This window comes from Exophiala spinifera (genome assembly GCF_000836115.1).
Source record: "Exophiala spinifera strain CBS 89968 unplaced genomic scaffold supercont1.9, whole genome shotgun sequence".
Classification (NCBI taxonomy): domain Eukaryota; kingdom Fungi; phylum Ascomycota; class Eurotiomycetes; order Chaetothyriales; family Herpotrichiellaceae; genus Exophiala; species Exophiala spinifera.
In genome coordinates this window covers 1,378,726-1,397,115 of record NW_015622521.1, presented here as the reverse complement: position 1 = coordinate 1,397,115, position 18,390 = coordinate 1,378,726, and the positions used below count along the sequence as shown (strand labels likewise).

General features: G+C 52.6%; 7 protein-coding genes across 7 annotated transcripts; 5 read left to right on the top strand and 2 right to left on the bottom strand.

The window, feature by feature from the left end:
• Positions 1-1,354: 1,354 nt before the first annotated feature.
• On the bottom strand, positions 1,355-3,415 carry PV08_11531 (uncharacterized protein; the record flags this gene model as incomplete). The annotated part of the gene is made up of 1 exon (XM_016385839.1): positions 1,355-3,415. One exon carries the CDS (start codon positions 3,413-3,415, stop codon positions 1,355-1,357), a length of 2,061 nt encoding a protein of 686 aa, XP_016230783.1.
• An 839-nt stretch (positions 3,416-4,254) lies between these two features.
• On the top strand, positions 4,255-6,009 carry PV08_11530 (uncharacterized protein; the record flags this gene model as incomplete). The annotated part of the gene is made up of 1 exon (XM_016385838.1): positions 4,255-6,009. The coding sequence occupies one exon, from the start codon at positions 4,255-4,257 to the stop codon at positions 6,007-6,009; it is 1,755 nt and encodes a 584-aa protein (XP_016230782.1).
• Positions 6,010-6,949: 940 nt separating this feature from the next.
• On the top strand, positions 6,950-8,184 carry PV08_11529 (fructose-bisphosphate aldolase 1; the record flags this gene model as incomplete). The annotated part of the gene is made up of 4 exons (XM_016385837.1): positions 6,950-7,057; positions 7,109-7,219; positions 7,270-7,572; positions 7,624-8,184. The coding sequence occupies 4 exons, from the start codon at positions 6,950-6,952 to the stop codon at positions 8,182-8,184; spliced, it is 1,083 nt and encodes a 360-aa protein (XP_016230781.1).
• A 660-nt stretch (positions 8,185-8,844) lies between these two features.
• On the top strand, positions 8,845-10,210 carry PV08_11528 (uncharacterized protein; the record flags this gene model as incomplete). The annotated part of the gene is made up of 2 exons (XM_016385836.1): positions 8,845-8,910; positions 8,960-10,210. The coding sequence occupies 2 exons, from the start codon at positions 8,845-8,847 to the stop codon at positions 10,208-10,210; spliced, it is 1,317 nt and encodes a 438-aa protein (XP_016230780.1).
• Positions 10,211-11,214: 1,004 nt separating this feature from the next.
• Positions 11,215-12,324, top strand: PV08_11527 (uncharacterized protein; the record flags this gene model as incomplete). Its single annotated transcript, XM_016385835.1, has 5 exons — positions 11,215-11,262; positions 11,400-11,470; positions 11,570-11,750; positions 11,832-11,865; positions 11,924-12,324. 5 exons carry the CDS (start codon positions 11,215-11,217, stop codon positions 12,322-12,324), a joined length of 735 nt encoding a protein of 244 aa, XP_016230779.1.
• A 903-nt stretch (positions 12,325-13,227) lies between these two features.
• On the bottom strand, positions 13,228-14,490 carry PV08_11526 (uncharacterized protein; the record flags this gene model as incomplete). Its single annotated transcript, XM_016385834.1, has 1 exon — positions 13,228-14,490. One exon carries the CDS (start codon positions 14,488-14,490, stop codon positions 13,228-13,230), a length of 1,263 nt encoding a protein of 420 aa, XP_016230778.1.
• Positions 14,491-14,952: 462 nt separating this feature from the next.
• Positions 14,953-17,589, top strand: PV08_11525 (uncharacterized protein; the record flags this gene model as incomplete). The annotated part of the gene is made up of 2 exons (XM_016385833.1): positions 14,953-15,256; positions 15,311-17,589. The coding sequence occupies 2 exons, from the start codon at positions 14,953-14,955 to the stop codon at positions 17,587-17,589; spliced, it is 2,583 nt and encodes an 860-aa protein (XP_016230777.1).
• Positions 17,590-18,390: the final 801 nt, after the last annotated feature.

Sequence of the window (18,390 nt, the reverse complement as noted above, 5' to 3'; positions counted from 1 at the left end):
AGGGGGGTAGAGATCAATACCACGGTCCTTCAGCAAGCTTCTGGTGCGGTAACTATATGAGTCTGCGCGTGCGTGTCCAATGAATACACTCACTCCTGGAATGTGCACATCCTCCTCATCATTTTTTCGTTCTTAAACGTTTCTCTGCTGACCACGTACTACGTACGACCTGGAGCGTCCATGCTCAGACATCGAGCAGGCTAATAATATAATAAATATATTATAAGAGCAACGTTCTGAATTCAGCCCTCGAAGAAGGTGTGGTGGATGCGGGAAGCCCCCGAAGCTCGATTCTGAGGATCTAGAGATAGATAATGCGTTATTGGCCTTCAGTGGGGGATATGTTGGCAGGGTGCCCCCTCCAAACTGTTGAGGACTTTTGACGGTCGATGGCCTCCCGCCACCGCCCCCAGATTTTCGACGTGGGAGAAACCACTCACCACCACCACCATCAGAAAAGCTGTTTTCGAGAGAGGTTTGCTCTGGAAAATCCTGGGAACAGTAAGAATTCCAGGAATGTCTGAAGCTAATTAGATAGATACACTTTCGAAAATAACATGTCAATATTTCAAGGTTACTACTAGTATCACTCTTTCTGGCAGCTTTTGTGATACAAGACCGACTGCTATCTCCAAAGTATCTCAATCCAGAAGAATGCTTCTTCTTCAAAGGAGCCTGAACTTGCACCCTTTTGCCCGGGGATCAACTTTCTCAAGAAACTGTCGAATTCAGTTGCTGCATTAATTGTGCTCTGTCAAGATGTAGAGGAAACGAAAGCCGGAGGACGTGGACTCTAGTATTAATACATGGTCTATACTTACTTGTTCTTGCGGTTCAGATGCGCGGTATTTGCTTATAGTGTCTTAATCCCCGGTCGCGACGAGCCCCCCGTTCTGGGAGGACCGATAATAGTAGTATCAGGGACTGGCCCAAGAATTGGAGCATCGTGAAGACGACGGCTAGCCTTAATGGATATATACATTATATATGTATAGACAGAACATTTTTAAAAGTATTTTTTCGCGTCATCATCATCATCATCATCATCATCATCGATTGGACGTCAATTCGGTACCGTTCGCACACTCTTAAGAACTCACTCCTTACCAACGTTGATAGGGGCCCCAATCGCGCCGGAAAAACGCGACATTGGAATCTCCTAATTGGGAAATATAAACGTGCCCGGTGGTCGATCTTTGTTAGTCACACAGTAGTAATTCGATATGTGTCACACGCACACAACTTTGCTTTTCATTCAAACGGTATGTGTGGAACAGATCTGTTCCGCGAAACACTACGTTACCACCACCTAGATAGTAGTAGTACCTAAGCTGCGCCTCGAACGCATTGCTCGTTAGACGAGCGTAATGCGTCGTTCGCCCAGTGTCTCGATAATTCTCACGTATTCGCCGGCATCCATGTTCTTACCGTTTCTTCTCACATCTCCTGCTGGATTCCAAACCGTCTTTCCATCGCGTATCTTGACACGAAACTCTTCGATCAAATTCCCAGCCATTAACTCCATCATGCCATGAATATAACAATCACCCAAGAGGAGATAGTCCCCTCCAACCGGTCTTAGCACAACAGGCATGTCGTAACCTTTCACGATAGCGACAACATCATGAAGTTTGGCAATGCTGGGCACCAGGCAGAAATACCCTCGCTCTGAGACAGCGAACTGCTTCAATCTGAGGGTGTCCATGTTGTCAATAGCGTCGTGATATTTTGGTGCTTTGCTCCGATCCGCTCCTTCTGATAGCCACGAACGCCATGCGGACGCACCTTCTGCCACATATTGTGAATCAGCGAGTGCATCTTCGTCCGTGGTATTGGCTATGAGCGTCTTGTTCAGTGCGTCGAGGACACCCTCAGACGTTATGTATTTCGACGAGGGGAGAGCACTGACGAATGCCTGGGTTCTGGCGTCAATATCTGCCACGTCTTGACTCAACATTTGAACGTCGTCGACCCGCTTCGCCTTCTTTGCGGTGCCCCCGAGAAAGACACAGGCATCCAGCATGATCACAGTAACCTGTAGGCAATGGCTTACCGAGTGCCTCACTTGTCCGGCCTCCCGTAGCAGTTTTTCAACAACCCGACGACGTTTTTTAGGTATTCTTTCAGCCTTCGCGGTGAAGCTCTTTCCACCTGCGCACCATTCGATGTGATTGATGTACTGCGTCCAGGGATATTCTCTCCAGTCAATCGCCCAGGAAGGAAGCCCACTATTAGTCCCCTGCTGGCACACGCCGGACCACCCAAGAGCTTCTGAGTTGCCTCTTTCGGCCATGCGTATTGCAAAATCCGCATACACTTCCTGCCATGGAGTTGTGTAGTCAGGCTGGGGTGCCCAGTCGTCAGCCTGTAGGTCCGACGCAATATTGCGCATGGCGAAAATCTTGTCCCTTGGGTCGAAGCACCTCTGACGCCAAGCCACGCGCATCGCATCTGTTAATGACAGAACAAATCGGGAGGAGGCGTTGTTATCCACCAACATCTGCCGAACCCGAAACTTCTGGATGCCCGCAGCTGCAAAGATATTGGGCTCTAGCTTGTCATAGCCATGATCCGGTAGGAACCAATTTGGCCACGCCATGGTTACCTTGGGATGGAAAATCCACGCCAGGGCGAATATCTGCGCCCATGGTATCTCATCTTCTCCACAGACGACGATCGGGACAGGACTCATGGCTGCCTCCTGCTCTGTCCAGACACGGGTAAACCATGGCCTGAGAAGGAATTTGGCGCACGAGTTGATGATGGTTTCCTTGTGCGGATGCTTGCCAAGCATATCGAGGACGAAGGACTTGGTCTCGTGGTAATAGCTATAACCAAATTGCGTAACGTAAGGCATGTATTCGTCCAAAAATTCTTGGGCATCGAGACTCCTTGCGTACGTGATGGCAGTGCGTGAACTATCGTCAGATGGGCCCATCCAGATCATCGTCTTTGAAGCATTCTGATAGACCTTGTACATCAAATTCACCTCGCGGGCTTTCTCAAGAGGATCGTCCTGGTCGATACACGCGACGTCGATCCAAACATGTACACTATCGTCGGTGGAGCGAAAACGGCGAAGTACCTCATCAGCATTCTTGTAGATACCTAGCTTGGTGCCGGAGATGAGGATATAGTGCTCTGAGCGGTCGTCGTTGCCACATACATAGGACGTTGCGGTGTAATCCTGAGCAGCGTTGAGGAGATCGTGGACGACAAGCTTTCCGGAGAGTTGCTCTGATGGACTGCCAGGGAAGAGTTCAAGGAGGCGGATGAAGTCGCCCTCTCTCGGGAGTCTAACATAGACCGAGTTCGTAGTCATTGCTTCAGTTAGCGATTTCGCCCTTTGATGCGTACAAGATTGAGGCTTTTCAAGTGGTGCGATCGCTGGCCGAGATGCTTCTTGCTTGACCATGGCTCGAGCGAAAACAAATCTTTGGGCAGGATGCAATCCAAGCCAATGAGGACATGATGCTCCAGCAGTCGCTTAAGGGCCAAGGCAAATACTCCATGTCTGGGTGCCTAATGTACGCAGTAAGCACAGCACTATAGCGCACTACAAGTCAGTGTGATGGTCTCTGCGAGAGATCTTCTATTCCATGTTGGTGTCGCAGTTAACGTTTTTCCCGTAGCCATGACCGTGTGGCCCCTATTTCTCGCCAATATGCAGCATCCTTCGGTACGTGCTCCATCGTCGAGAGGATCAACGTGGTCGAGTTGTCCTCTGTCGAGAGTGTAGCTCTGATGGGATCTTCTTGCGATGGACGGGCCCTGTCGTCGCTGAACAATCTCGACCCCTTCGCAGGGTGATGATCTCGGTGACAGCAGCAGGTATGTGTGACGGTGGACGCCATTAATGCGTTGATAGCGTGTTTGTCTCCGGATGTCGCGGACGGAGGGCGCAATGCGGTTCTGCTCTACCGGCGGTGCAAGTGAGACTAAGCTCGGCTAGCAAAGCTAAAGAGCAGCTTGTTCGCTGGTCGTAGGGGCCTTGCTGGGGTAGCTTGCTGCTAAAGGCTTACGGACCTTCTACAAGGTTCCCAGACATCCAGAATGGACGATCGGTTCTTCCAAACGCATTTTTCAAACGACTTTACTCTTTCATAATCTTAGATTATTGTATGCTCAAATTGCCCCCTCGAGTTCTTCGATCATCCCCTGTTCTACGCACGACCGACGGAGTTCTCGGACATGTCGTGACTGCGAACTCGGTCAAGCGCCATGGCTTTGACCCTACACTGAGGACTACTCCGAATGCCTGACAAGCCTGCAACGGTCGTCGCCTACGCGGCGGGTGCTTCACTTGCTGCCATTGCTGCCTTCTATGTCTTTGGTCCGACCTTCTTTATCGATGGCGAGAACTCTTACCATACCAACGACGGGCGCAAACGGACCATCATCGGCCTGTCGAACCCGGCGAACGATTGTTTCATCAATTCAGTGCTACAGGCCCTAGCCGGCCTAGGTGACCTGCGATTATACCTAATCAAAGAGCTACATCGGAGACAGCTCGATGGCCCAGAGATCTACGAGTCGCCGCCCTCTCTCCTGCGAAAGGGTGAGAAAGCAGATAAAGTGGTCAATTTGCAAAAGGGCCCGATCACCAAGGCCCTGAAGGAGATGCTGGATGCGCTAAACGAGCGCCCAATATACAAGAAGACAATAACGGCGCGGCCCATAATAGAAGCCTTAGAAAGAGCCTTTCAGACTAGGATCAGTCGGAATCAGCAAGATGCACAAGAGTTTCTGCAAATTGTGCTCGAGCGGCTTTGTGATGAATATCACGCAGCGCAACGGGCGCGTTTGAGATTTGCGAATCCCGAACAAGGTGAAATCGGCGAGCCTCTGGAGCGAAAGACAACAGGCCTTGCACCGGCACTTTCTGAAGTTTCCGTCGGCACGAACGAGGGATTCCCATTTGAAGGGCGAATGGAATCCCAGATCCAGTGCATGCGCTGTGGCTTCAGGACGAAACCCAGCGTGACTACCTTCGTTTCTTTGACACTGAATGTCCCGATGAAAAGTACCACTTCTCTCGATAATTGCTTCGACGGCCTTCTTAAAAGCGAGGAAATTGACGACTTCAAATGCGACAAATGTCGGCTACAACATGCATTGGAATGGAAAAACAATAAAATAAAATCGGCAGCGACTGAAAACGAGCGAATAGACCTGGAGAAAGACGTGGAGAGGATCCAGCGGGCTCTCGATGAAGATCCCGAGGAAGCTCCTGAAGGAATCACGCTCCCGGATTCGAGTCTCGCTCCTAAATGTAAGATTAAGAAGTCAACTCGCATCACCATGTTTCCAAAGGTCATCGCAATCCACTTGTCAAGATCGATGTTTGACCGTGAGAGCTATTCGACCAAGAACATGGCTAAAGTCTCATATACCCAACGACTGCGCCTGGGCGGGCTTCTGAATGAGAAATGGTACAAGTTACTGGGGGTTGTTTGCCACAAGGGAAGCCATCACAGTGGACACTACGAATCCTTCCGGCGCAATCATCTTTATCCTCCTTTTTCTACCCCGGATGCATTCAGCGCCTATGCAACCCGGAACCCCAGTACTGTTTCTTCCGCGACGCCGAGTCCAAACATCAAGGCTCTTCATCTTCAACCCAACGGCGCGAACACGGCGGCCGGCCCCTCGGAGACGCCATCCGGCTCATCCTCGACTGCCTCATTACTGGCGAGTAACCGTAGGTCCATATCAACAAAAGCGGAAGTAACGGGCGATTCTACCTCGACGAAGTCGGTGAACGATGACGCACAGGCAGAGACGTCGCCCTTGCAGAGGACCGAAACTCAAGCCTCCAAACCTCAAATCAGAACGCAAGAAGCGGCTACAAGCAAGTTTCGCCGACGCAAGAAGTCCAATGATCGCTGGTGGCGTATCTCTGATGATAAGGTCAAAGAGGCACGGACATCGGACGTACTGTCTATGCAACGCGAGGTGTATCTGCTCTTCTACGAACTCGAGAGGCCAGGGGACGATGCGACATCCTGACCTTCGTTCTGGGGGAATGGTTGCTTCTGCTATGAGTTTGTTTTGGTAAGTAGACCTGGGAGCAAAAATGGTGTCCATCTGGGAAGGTTTTTTCTTTCACGCTAGCTAGACCAAGCTATCCTTGGATAGCGCAGCACCAGTTACACTTGTAGATATGGCAGTGAATATACACAACTTCAGTAAACCCCTTCTCCGTCTGTTTACCTGGACTAATGCGACCGAGGCTGTGTCAGCAAGGCCTTGCTGATCAGTGAGTGGGACAATCATGGGGACCCCCTTCTCCGTGATTTCCCGTTGTACAGCCCATGGTGCTCTGAGGCGGGAATGGCGAATTGTCTGACTGACGAAGCCGGAGTGCAGATATGGAGATGGTTCTCCGGACCTCGAGACCTCGAGACCCCGAACTTACAAGTACCACCTGTGGTTGCTGTACCTAACTTAGTACGGTGCACAACATATCTCAGGTTACCATAGCTTGGGCATTGAGACACCAGCGCTCCCAGCGCTCATGGCACTCGTAGCGATATTCTTAAGAGCAAGAAGAAATGTTGACAACAATGCCGGACTGAGTTTCTTGGTCACCACGTCAGACCCCCATTTTTCCGGCGCTGGGCTGGAGCTGCGACCATTGACGCGACGAAGAACAAGGGAGAAACCGGCGGAGCCATTGAGGCCGCTGTATCGGACGCTTCTGAAAAAAGCCTTTGCCCCTCCAAGAAGGAATCTCTCCAATTCAGTCCCGCCGACAACCATTTGCTCAAGAAGCAACCGCTCAACCGTTTTTCGTTTTATTTCATACTCCTTCTCTTCCTGCATCCATAACTCGCATCCGCAGTCGAGTAACCTCATCTTCCACAACCACCGTTGAGCTTCTTACAGCTGTATTAGCTTCCTCCAAGCCTTAGGTTCACATCCGAAGCCCCACCAAACAATCGTCAACATGGGTCTCAAGGACGTTTTGTCTCGCAAGGAGGGCGTCATCGTTGGCGACGATGTCCTGGCCTTGTTCAAGCATGCCCAGGAGAACAAATATGCTGTCCCTGCCATCGTGAGTACTCCGGCACGCCATATGGCTCGACGACTGACCTTGGATTGCCAGAACGTGACCTCATCCTCCACTGTCGTGGCCGCTCTCGAAGCTGCTCGAGATGCAAACTCTCCAATTATCCTCCAGACATCTCAAGGAGGTGCTGCCTACTTTGCCGGCAAGGTGCGTGGGTTGACTATCTAGACGGAAGAGCATGGACTAAGATTGCACAGGGTGTCAAGAACGACAAGCAGCAAGCTTCGATTGCCGGTGCCGTCGCCGCAGCTCACTATATTCGAAGTGTTGCTCCCGCCTACGGCATTCCCGTTATCCTGCACACCGACCACTGTGCCAAGAAGCTGCTGCCATGGTTGGACGGCATGCTGGACGTCGACGAGGCTTACTTCAAGCAGCACGGAGAGCCTCTGTTCTCCTCCCACATGATCGACTTGTCCGAAGAGGCTGTCGATTGGAACATCGAGACCACTGCCAAGTACCTCAAACGGGCAGCTCCCATGAAGCAATGGCTCGAGATGGTAATGATCAAAATACCCGCGCATACAGCAACGATACTGACATGAAGCTAGGAAATCGGCATCACTGGTGGTGAGGAAGATGGTGTCAACAACGAGGATGTCGACAATAACTCTTTGTACACCCAGCCCGAGGATATTCACCAGATCTACACCACTCTGAAGAAGATCTCACCATACTTCTCCATTGCCGCCGGCTTCGGTAACGTCCACGGTGTCTACAAGCCTGGCAATGTTCGCCTTCACCCTGAACTGCTGGACAAGCACCAGAAATACGTCCAGTCTAAGGAGAACACCGAAACTGACAAGCCCGTGTTCCTTGTCTTCCACGGTGGCTCTGGTTCAACCAAGAAGGAGTACACCGATGCCATTAGCTACGGCATTGTCAAGGTCAACCTCGATACCGACTTGCAATGGGCTTACCTCACCGGTATTCGTGACTACGTCCTCAAGAAGCAAGACTATCTCAAGACGCAAGTCGGCAACCCAGAGGGCGAGGACAAGCCCAACAAGAAGTACTACGATCCACGTGTGTGGGTTCGTGAGGGAGAAAAGACCATGACCGCCCGTGTCGCCGAGGCGTTGAAGGACTTCAACACTGCCAACCAATTGTAGAGGGAGATTTTCCTCTAACGGGTTGGAAAAGTTTGATTGTCGTTGTGAAGAGGGCGAAGCGAGTGGCTCTGGGAGAGCCGACGGTTGGCGTTTTCCTCTACCACCAATGGTAGCCTCATGCCTTGAATAGCAGTATGGGCGAGTATTGGTAGCTCAGAAGTAGCAAATTTACCCCTGTGGAAAGCCACAGCCCCGATCGTCACCATTCGTCTGGGTCTGATGAATACCGAAGGAGTGCGACTGCGACTGCGACTACGAGTTCGTGCGAGGATAAGGTGCCTCTAGGTATGTTGACATACTCGTCCACTACCTGGACGTTTCTACCACTGCATCAGATACGTTGGGCCGATTTCGCCCCGCACTTTGCAGAGCCGCCAAAATGAAGTGGCTCGATTCGGCAATACGTCACCGATTGACGAAATTTGGCACCTGCGCCTTCCAATCCCCATAAGTTCCAACATCACAAGCTGTAGTCAAACTCAGGGATCATGTCGGCGCCGTCCACCTGCAATGTGCTGTTCCTTCGTTGTAACAAATACCTCACCTTCGTCTCCTTCCCTTGTTGCACTCCTTAGTCTTTTGTAGTCGTCAACACGATCAACAACCGCGTCAGCATTTTATCCGCCTAGATCGCCAGCCCCTACGCACACACGAGTCAACATGCCTGAAATCGAGGGCAGCGCAGTACCGGCGCAGAGCAAAGGTTCATGGTCCTCTTTTCTCAAGGTCAGTCATACCGGACAATAGTAGCAGCATACCCATCTAACGTCGACAGTCGATTGCCTCGTTCAATGGCGATCTGTCCTCGTTGACTGCGCCGGCCTTTATCCTTTCTACCCAGTCCCTCGTCGAGTTCTCTGCATACTGGGCCGAAAATACTTCGTTATTTGTCGTCCCAACGCAAGAGCAGGATCCTGCGAAGCGGGCTTTGCTGGTGTTGAAATGGCTACTCAATACGCTCAAACAACAGTATTGTTCAAGATCAGAAAAGTTGGGATCCGAGAAGAAACCATTGAACCCCTTCCTGGGGGAGTTGTTTCTCGGTTCCTGGGACGATGAATTTGGCCAAACGCGTCTCGTATCGGAACAAGTCAGCCACCACCCTCCTGTCACTGCCTACTGCATCACCAACGACAAGTATCGCATCCAACTGCAGGGCTACAATGGGCAGAAAGCCAGCTTTAGTCGAACAATAAACGTCAAGCAAATTGGACATGCTTTGTTGACCCTCTACCCTCCTGGCAGCGATGTTCCCGAGACTTACCTCATCACCCTACCTGCGCTTCATATCGAGAACCTCATCTACGGTGCACCGTTTGTCGAGTTGGGAAAGTTTATACACATTGTCTCGACCAGTGGCTACATAGCCAAGATCGACTTTTCTGGGAGAGGCTGGCTATCAGGCAAGAAGAACACCTTTACAGCGTCGCTGTGGAAGGACGGCGAGGGGTCCGAGAAGCATCCCCTCTTCACGGGAGATGGACAATGGTCGGAAACCTTCACCCTGAGAGACGGGGAGGGCAAGAAGGCCAAAGAGGTTATTACCTTCACACCCAAGGATGCCAAGTTGGCCAAACTTAATGTTGCCCCGGTCGATCAGCAAGATGTCTTCGAAAGCCGAAGGGCATGGAGCAATGTGGCACAGAGCATCGAGAAGGGTGACATGGATGCTGCTTCCCACTTCAAGTCGAGGATTGAGAATGCTCAACGAGCTCTTCGCAAAAAGGAGCAAGAAGAAGGTCGCGAATGGGAAAGAGTTTTCTTCTCTCAAGCCAACCCGGACGACAACCTCGAAGTGGCATTTCAGAAATTAGTACAAACAATCACCAACCAAGGTCTCAGTAGCTGGGAAGGTGTCGCTCCGGACAAGACCGCTGGGATCTGGAGATTCGATGAGAAGAAGGCTGATCTCGCGAAGAGCCCCTTTCATGCTGAAGGATTGCTGGCCTTGGGAGAAAATCCAGACGGTACTTCTGCACCCGTGAGCCGAACGACGACGAATCAGAGCGCACCTAAAGCTGGATGAGCTACATCGGAAGAGGTCGTTCGTATCATACACAGACAGGAAAGAACAGGACTGTTGCCAGGAGGACGGACGTAAACATGACTTGGTGTATTATTAGCATATGCTCGGTTGAATGCAGCATCTTCATCGAGAATTCGAATATCCTTGTGAGCATCCAGCCTCTTGACGTTCTGGTCATGTGTTTCTAAACTGTGCGAGCGACCAAGATAACCAAGCTCCTGCTGATGCCACTGATTTTAGGTACTCTTGCGTCAAGTCTTTCCACGTTGGTGGAGCTGTTGCTGTTTTGACGGTGATAGTGTTCGGAAGCGATCCACAGCTTTGTAAGCCATTTCATCTCACTCGGCCGACACAAGAGCCGAGTTCACTCGTTCGCCCTGGAGGCAGAATTGAGATGCCCATATTTTGAAGGTTGGCCAGTCAGGCTTTTGCGGAGATAGACGCAACACTAACTTACACCCGAAACCCCTGAGCGTTGATCTTGGGTTGGGTGTCAGAGTTAGTGCCCTCGCCGCGAGTCTTCTGTACGGGCGTCTTTCAGAGATCCAAATCCATCAAACTTGGGCCAGGTCTCACACAGCTCACGCCGGGAGGGAATGCGGAGTATACGCGCTGCAGCAGGGCAGGCTCGAGCAGTGGCTGGGATTGAGAGACGTCCCCGGATTCCAGCTTCAGCTCCGACTTCCGAAATCGTGTCTCGTCCGAGAGATGGATCGTTGTGCACGGGACCTGCATTTGGATTTCCGAAAGGCAGAAGAAAGTCTAGCGGGGTCGACTTGAAGCTGAGTCGTCGGTCTATCTCGACCACGTCAGCTTCCTCTCTGTCGATTTCCCATAGATTGACGAGTACAAGTCACATCCATTGTCACTTACGCCCTTCTTCTGTGAGTGCCCGTCTAGCACAACAATCGACAATACGACCACAACACACCGGGCTTCAGCGGTTTCAGAAAAGACACCTCCGACTTGCCCCTACTTCAGCACAGGAACCAGACAAGGGCAAAATGGCGCCGCCGTTTAACGATCTGAAATACTACACTGCCGCAACACCGGTATGGTTTGTCCTGTATCTTTCCCCCTTCTCTTCATCACCGTTTCTGTGCCTGCTGTTTGTCTCCTCGGCACCGGCTCAAGACCCGCGGAATGTCGTGTCGGAGATGACCTTGCTAATGCTGAAAATTGTGTGTAGAACGGCCTGAAACCCGCTATTCTTCTCGAGGAGCTGGGACTGAAGTATGAGTCCAAGATTATCAATATCAGGTACAGTCATACTAACTCCATTTCCCCGTCTGGCTCTTGCTCGACTAGCCGCATGGATTTATGGACGATGAGTAAATGCTGAAACGAAGACACCTCCAGGACCGATGAACAGAAAGAGCCATGGTTCCTCGAGATCAACCCGAACGGACGGATCCCCGCTCTCAAGGATGGCGAAATGAGGGTCTTCGAGTCTGGCGCTATCATGCTGTACCTGACCGATATGTACGACAAGGGAAAGCAGTTTACGTATGAGTATGGCACGGAGAACTATTATGAGATGGTAAGCTAGATTGTAGCTTCCTCCCCCCCCAGACATTGGGGATCCAGTGGGGAACGACTGACATGGGTGGGCCGTGTCCAGATGTCTTGGTTGATGTTCCAGATGGGTGGTGTCGGTGAGAAGCCCTCGCTCTAGCTGTTGTGCCTGTGACATGGTTAACCAACCCACCATAGGTCCTATGATGGGTCAAGCAAACCACTTCCGCGCCATGGCGCCAGTATATTCGGCCTACGGTATCAAGCGATACGTCGACGAAACCAAACGGTTGATTTCGGTTCTGGAAATCCGACTGTCCAAAGCGGACTGGCTGGCGGGCGACAAGTACACCATCGCCGACATTGCCAACTTCTCCTGGATCAGGACCGCCCCTCTGTTTCTGGACGTCGACATGGGCGAGTTCCCGGGCGTGGACAAGTGGATCAAGCGGATTTCTGAAAGACCGGCCGTGGAGAAGGCGAAAAAGATCGGCGCCGCTTTCTCTGAGGACCAACTCAAAGAGATGATCTCGGGCATGAAGGCCAAGATGGACGCGAGGAAGGGCACCCAGGAGGAAGAGGAGTCATCTAAGATCTAGATCACGTATTTTTCGCCCGAATCAGTCGTGCACTGCGCTAGAGAATGCGCGCGCCCACACACACACGCACACACACACACACACAGAGAGAGAGAGAGAGAGAGAGAGAGAGAGAGAGAGAGAGAGAGAGAGAGAGAGAGAGAGTGTGTGTGTGTGTGTCTGTGAGTTTGGGAACTCGTGGGCTCACCTGGAATTCTCTGCAGGCATTTGACTCCACGAGGACTCGATCCCTAAGTACGTAGGCAGATACGAGTACCCCGTTTCCTTCGGAGGTTCAATGTATACGTTCGCTGCCTTTTGTAGGGGACTCGTCGACGCACCAACAACTGCCATCGTCCGTAGGATCCCGTCGTGTTGAGGTATCCGCAATACCGAGTCCCTCCCTACCTACGTCGACGAGTCTCGATTGCCTTTCGACGTAGGGGTTAGAAGGTCGAAAGCATCGAATCCTATGATCCCACGCAGACCTCAAGGCTGGCTGGCCACCCTTTTTTGGGCGGAGGGGGGGAGGAAATTGCCTACCCTGCCTGCCAGGTAGATAGCTCGCGTTGGTAGAGCGTCAGTCATCGCGAGGGGGGCGGCCTCGGTGGATTCGATGAGTGTCACACGGGAGGAATGAATGAATGAATGAATGACAGGGGATTCATTTGATGAGTGATTGATCGATTGACTGACTACCTGCCTCAGATACCACCTTGCTTTATCTCAGACGGGGACGGGTAAAAAGGAACACGCACGGTTTACCACCGGTATATAGCGGCAAAGGAACGGACGCACACCGTTATCGCATCATTCTCCTGGGGTATCATTATTCATGTACTGAACTATAGAAACGTGACTTGAAATCTACCGGCGTAGTTGTACAAATGCACAGGTCACCCAGACATAGCCAGGTGCAACGTGTCACGCCACGGCTGGCGCAACATTCGATTGCAAGGTTCGCCGGGATTCGAACCGTCGTATCAGCATCGCCGCCTGTGCCTGTTCGAGTCGTTTCCGCGTGTCTGTCTCTCTGCCGGGTGACAGTATCTCCGAGTATTCCGTCTCGGCGACGTCGAGAACGAACCGGGCGTCCGCCGGGTGGTTCTGGTCAAGACAGACCTGGGCCGCGTCGAGCAGGTTCACCAGAAAAATCTTGTGGACCGGATGGTGGAGGGACGACTGTTTGTTCCGCCAATCCAGGAGGCCGCCGTAAGTCGAACTGCGAAGCTTTGAACACAGCTCGACCGCCGAAGGCGACTTCGGATGGTAGAGGCGGAGCCAGATGTGTTCGATGCCCGAATAGTGCTGAGGTTGGAACGTACCGAGGATCTGGTCGAACAGCCCGGCTGAAATGCCGTGGCTCTTGCGCCGAGAGCGGATGGCCATGGAAAGTCGCCGTCCGGCCAGCTTCAACGGTCGCATGTTTGGCATGTTCTCTCGCCGGTACTTCGACGCCTGGACGTACAGTTCGGCAGCCTCGGAGAGAGACCCTCTGGCAGTAGTCTGAGAGATCATGGTCGCTACGAGCGTATCTTCGGCGATGGAATAGGTCCGCATCCACGACGCTTCGCCCTTTGAGCTGTACTGCCGATCGTAGAGTTCCCGAAGCCACATCCATACTTCTGCTTCGAGACCGTCGGCGTACATGACCGCCACGAGGGCTTTCAGGTTCTTGTTGTTGGTCCAGAAGACGTGTTTCTCCTCCTTGTCCATGGTGGTGAACCAGTTGGCCAGTCTGGGCCCGAGTTTCCCATTTTCGGCAATCGTCTCTTTCTTCTCCAGGCCTTCGATGTACTGTAAGGTGCAGAACTGGACAATGTGACGATCAAGCCCTTTTCCCGTCAACGCAGCGTCGAAAGTCGCTACCGCGGTGGCCGATAAGCTGTGTGGAGGGGGAAGCGAGTTGGACTTCTGCTTCAACAGAGGATGACTCAGGATGCTGTCGAGGTGTGAGTGGGTGGAATGAGCGAGGCGTTGTGCCGGATTGGGGATTGAGTCTACGTCGCTGCCGCCGTCTTTCGAGTCGGCGACTCTGGGCGAGGGATGTACATCGTCCAAGTGTTTCTGGAAGGCCGATTCAAGCACGTTGAGGAGGTGCTTCGATTCGCGCGGTGACTGAGGCGGGAATGGGGGTTGAAAGCGAGACAGCAGTTTTCGCACCGACAAGGCTGGCGTGAGCCTCATCCTGGCTTCATCGACACCTCACTCGACCCTCGTGTACTTTGTGACACTGAATTCGGCACAAGTGAGGGCCCTGGTGAAGACTCCCACTGTGAGAGAGAAGTAGCCTGATGAGGTGAGCGAGGGTCGCAGGCTGGCGAAGGCTGGTGAGCGGTCATACTACGTACGGGGCTTGGCACCTCTCAGACACCCTACGGTACTAGTTAGATTCTTGGGTTTATTGTCTGCGGCCTTCCTACAAGCCTTCAAACCCATTTCCTCAATGTCAACATAGCCTCTCACCGTCTTCTTCTTGCATTCAGCACCTCAACTGTCCTTGATAATTATCACTCTTCTCAAGGACAAGCTCCCTTCATTCGCAGGAGCTTTGTTTTGCCCTGAATTCCTCCCTGCCTGTCACCTTACCTCGACTGGCACATCATCGCTACCCTGAACAAACTCTCCCACCCTCACATCAGAACATCAATGGCAGAAGTCCAAGTCCGCGGCAGCGGCACAAGAGGACGAGGCGGGTTCAGAGGCGGAAGAGGCGGTTTTAGAGGCGGCCGAAATCCGAGCAGAACACACCACAAAGCCGACAACGAACAGGAAAACGTTCCTCCCGCATCGCTGGAAGATCAGGGCGAAATCGGCGAATTCAAGAGAAAGTTCGGCGACCAAGTACCTCTCTTGAGAGAGATTTGCCCTGGCTGGAGTGATGAAGATCTGGTCTATGCGCTCAACGAAACAGATGGCGACTTGAACGCGGCTGTGGATCGGATCTCCTCTGGTAAGAAGCTCACATTCTACACGATTTCGGAGCGATCAATTAATAATTTTCTAGGCACGATTTCGCAGTGGGAAACCAAGAAGAAGCATCCAAAGACCAAGGAAGCGCCTGCTGCGTCAACTGAAACTGGAAGCAGAGGTCGTGGCCGAGGTGGCTTCGAGGGTCGCGGAAGAGGTCGAGGCGCAGAACGTGGCGCTAGAGGCGGCCGTGGTGGCAAGGCAGTCGCTCAGACAAATGGTACTAAGGACACCAAAGCGACAGACGGCTGGGATACTGTTACCTCAACTCAACCCGGCGACGCTTCAGGCTGGGACACCGCGCCTACGAATGGTGATTCTGCTACAGCGAATGACGACTGGGCACGTGAACCGGGCAAAGACGCGTTGACATCTCTGCAGACCGAGGAACCAAAGCCAGCATCCGCAGCTGCCCCTTCCACTGCGAAACCTGGAGGATGGGCTGGATTGTTTGCGAAGCCGCCCCCGGCTCCCAAGCAGGCGCCAGCACCACCACCCCCTGCCCAGAAGCCTGAAGCACCACCTGTCGAACCCGAGATTGTGGTCGCTCCCGAAGCTGCCCAGACAGAGCCGGCTCTACCTCCGATCGAAGTAGCACCAAGCGAAGGTGGCCCAAGTGAACTGCCTTCCGCGCCTCATTCGGACACCGGAAAGGATTTGACACCCGGAAAGGATGAGCTCACTGAGAAGAATTTGGAGAAATTGCCAGACACATCGCACCCAGTCGCATCTGTCACCGCTGCCAGCACAGTCGCGAGCACTCAAGATCCACTTGCTGCTCAGGACAGTGCTAAGCCTGCCCTTCGACCTGGGATGTCGGGGTATGCAGCGACAGCGCTAAAAGCCACGACCGGAGGCAACCGATCCGCTAGTTACGCAAGGAAGGTCATGGAGCAGCAAGAGGCAGTCGTGATGCCAGGACACCAAGCCGTCGAAAAGGCAGCTGTTCAGTTCGGTAAATTGGGATTGAATGCACCTGATGACGTTGATGTCGATGAAGAGAGGGAAGAGCCCGAAACTCGGACTCAGCTTCCGGATGACTCCCCAGTTGCCCCGCGAGCTTCCTTGCCGCCATCACTGCCTGAGACGCAGCAGCCCACTCCCCCAGTTCAGGCTCAAGCGATTGTCGAGAACCAGCCCATCACGCAGCGACAAGCTCCTGGATTGCCGCCAGCTCCCCAGCAGCCTCAACAGCCTTCGCCTCAATCTTCATCGGCCTATGCTGATCAGTATAGGTATGGCCAAGGTCAGAAGTACGATCCTTTCGGTCAGCAGACGCAGAGCGCGCAGCCGCAAAGCCAAGAGGCTTTCTCCAACCAAGTTCCAGGACAGCCCGGCGCCGCCGCTTCCCAGAACGATTACAGCGCATACTACGGCCGGGATGCCTACAATTACTACGGTGGTTATGCCCAGGGCCACGAGGCTCATCGTGGTGCTGCAAGCAGTTTCGGTACCACTGCTCCTGAATCGCAAGCTCAATATGCGACGGCGCGTCCTCAACAAGCTATGAGTCAGGATGCCCAGGGAAGCGGCCATAACACTCCGGCACCAGGTATACCCAGTCAGCACACCCAGCCCTCTGGCCATCTGCAAAATCAAGGTCACGGCTACCCTGGCTATGGTTACCCCAATGCCTACAGTCAGCAATATTCTCAGTACGGTGGGAACTACATGAATCAAATGAATCATCGTTATGGTTCCAACCGTCCTATGTTTGATGATGCGCGTCGGTCGGACAGTGATTACTACAGCAGTCAGTACAATTACGGTCAGGGTCACTATGGAGGCGCATACAATTCCAAGATGTATGGTCAGCCACAACAAGGTTATTCTTATGAGCACTCGTCGTCCCCCGCGAACGCCACTGGATTAGCTCGTGAAGCAGGCTACGGACGAGCCGGTTCAGTTCAGCCCGCCGAGGCACAGCCCGGTGCTACTGGTAGCACAGCATTTGGTGGCGCTCCCGATCCCTTTGGTCGAACTTCTTCTGGTTTTGGACAAGCCCAACAGCATGCGGCGCACTCTGGAAATGACGACCCGGCCAAGGCAGCTGGACCGAGCCCTTCCATGCAGGGTGGACGTCCTGGCTCTGCGGTCAATAATCTCCCTGGTCAACAAGCTGGTCTTCCTCCTCCATCTCAACACTCTAATCAACAGGCTTTCGGTGGCTATCCTCAGTATGGCGGGTTTGGTAGTCACCAGAGCACTCATCAAAACACTGGATATGGCAGTTACGGATCTAACACTGGCTTCGGCACTTACGGCGGGTATGGTGGTGGCAGAGGTTGGAATGGCAGCTACGGATCGGGTCATTAGCCCATTTCGTACTGGTAGCTTATTATCACGGCGTCACACCTCTACTCTGTTGTATTAGTGGAGTCGAAAGTTCTCTTCCTCGCACAAAAGGGAAATAATGGCGAAAGCAGGAGCAACAATGCAAAATGGTTTCTTGTGCAAAAGTCTCAGTCTCCTCTTGACCGTGGGGAATTGGAGTTTTCTGATTTCTCTCTCTCTCTATTTTTCTTTTTCTACCGGCTTGTACCTGTACACCACAACACGAAAAACATTGTTAGGATGGGAAGTTGACACTGAAACTGCGGCGGGTTTCCTTGGACTGGTCAGGGGCGGACATTGAAGATGGACACACGGGCACGGGGACAAGACGCGAAATCAAAAGATTGTCGTCGATGCGTTCAGTTGGTCGGTTGGTATGACACGATTCAAAAGTACTAGGGAACAGGGCGGCGCGGGCAGTAACCAAAAAGCGACTGCTAAGGAGGCCAGCGTCATCGTTCAGTAATGATGGTGGCTCTGCGTGTGTTGTCTTGACAGGTGAAAGGGGGGACCGTCTCTTTACCTGTAGTAGGTAGAATCGAATTTGAACGAGTAATTCGAATCAAATCAAAGTACTCACTCAGCTTTGGCCCCGGTCCCCTGAAGCCCAAGCGTCTATAACTTACGTCGGCTTGGGTAAATATCTCAACGATATTCCAAGGCCGTATTGCGGCTCTCTTTGCCTCTGCAGGATCTGGGTGTAGACCTCCCATTCTTGTGCGCAGGGGAGTGCGAAGCTGCCATCAAGACATGACGAGGACGTGAAGTAATGTGGGGAAAGAG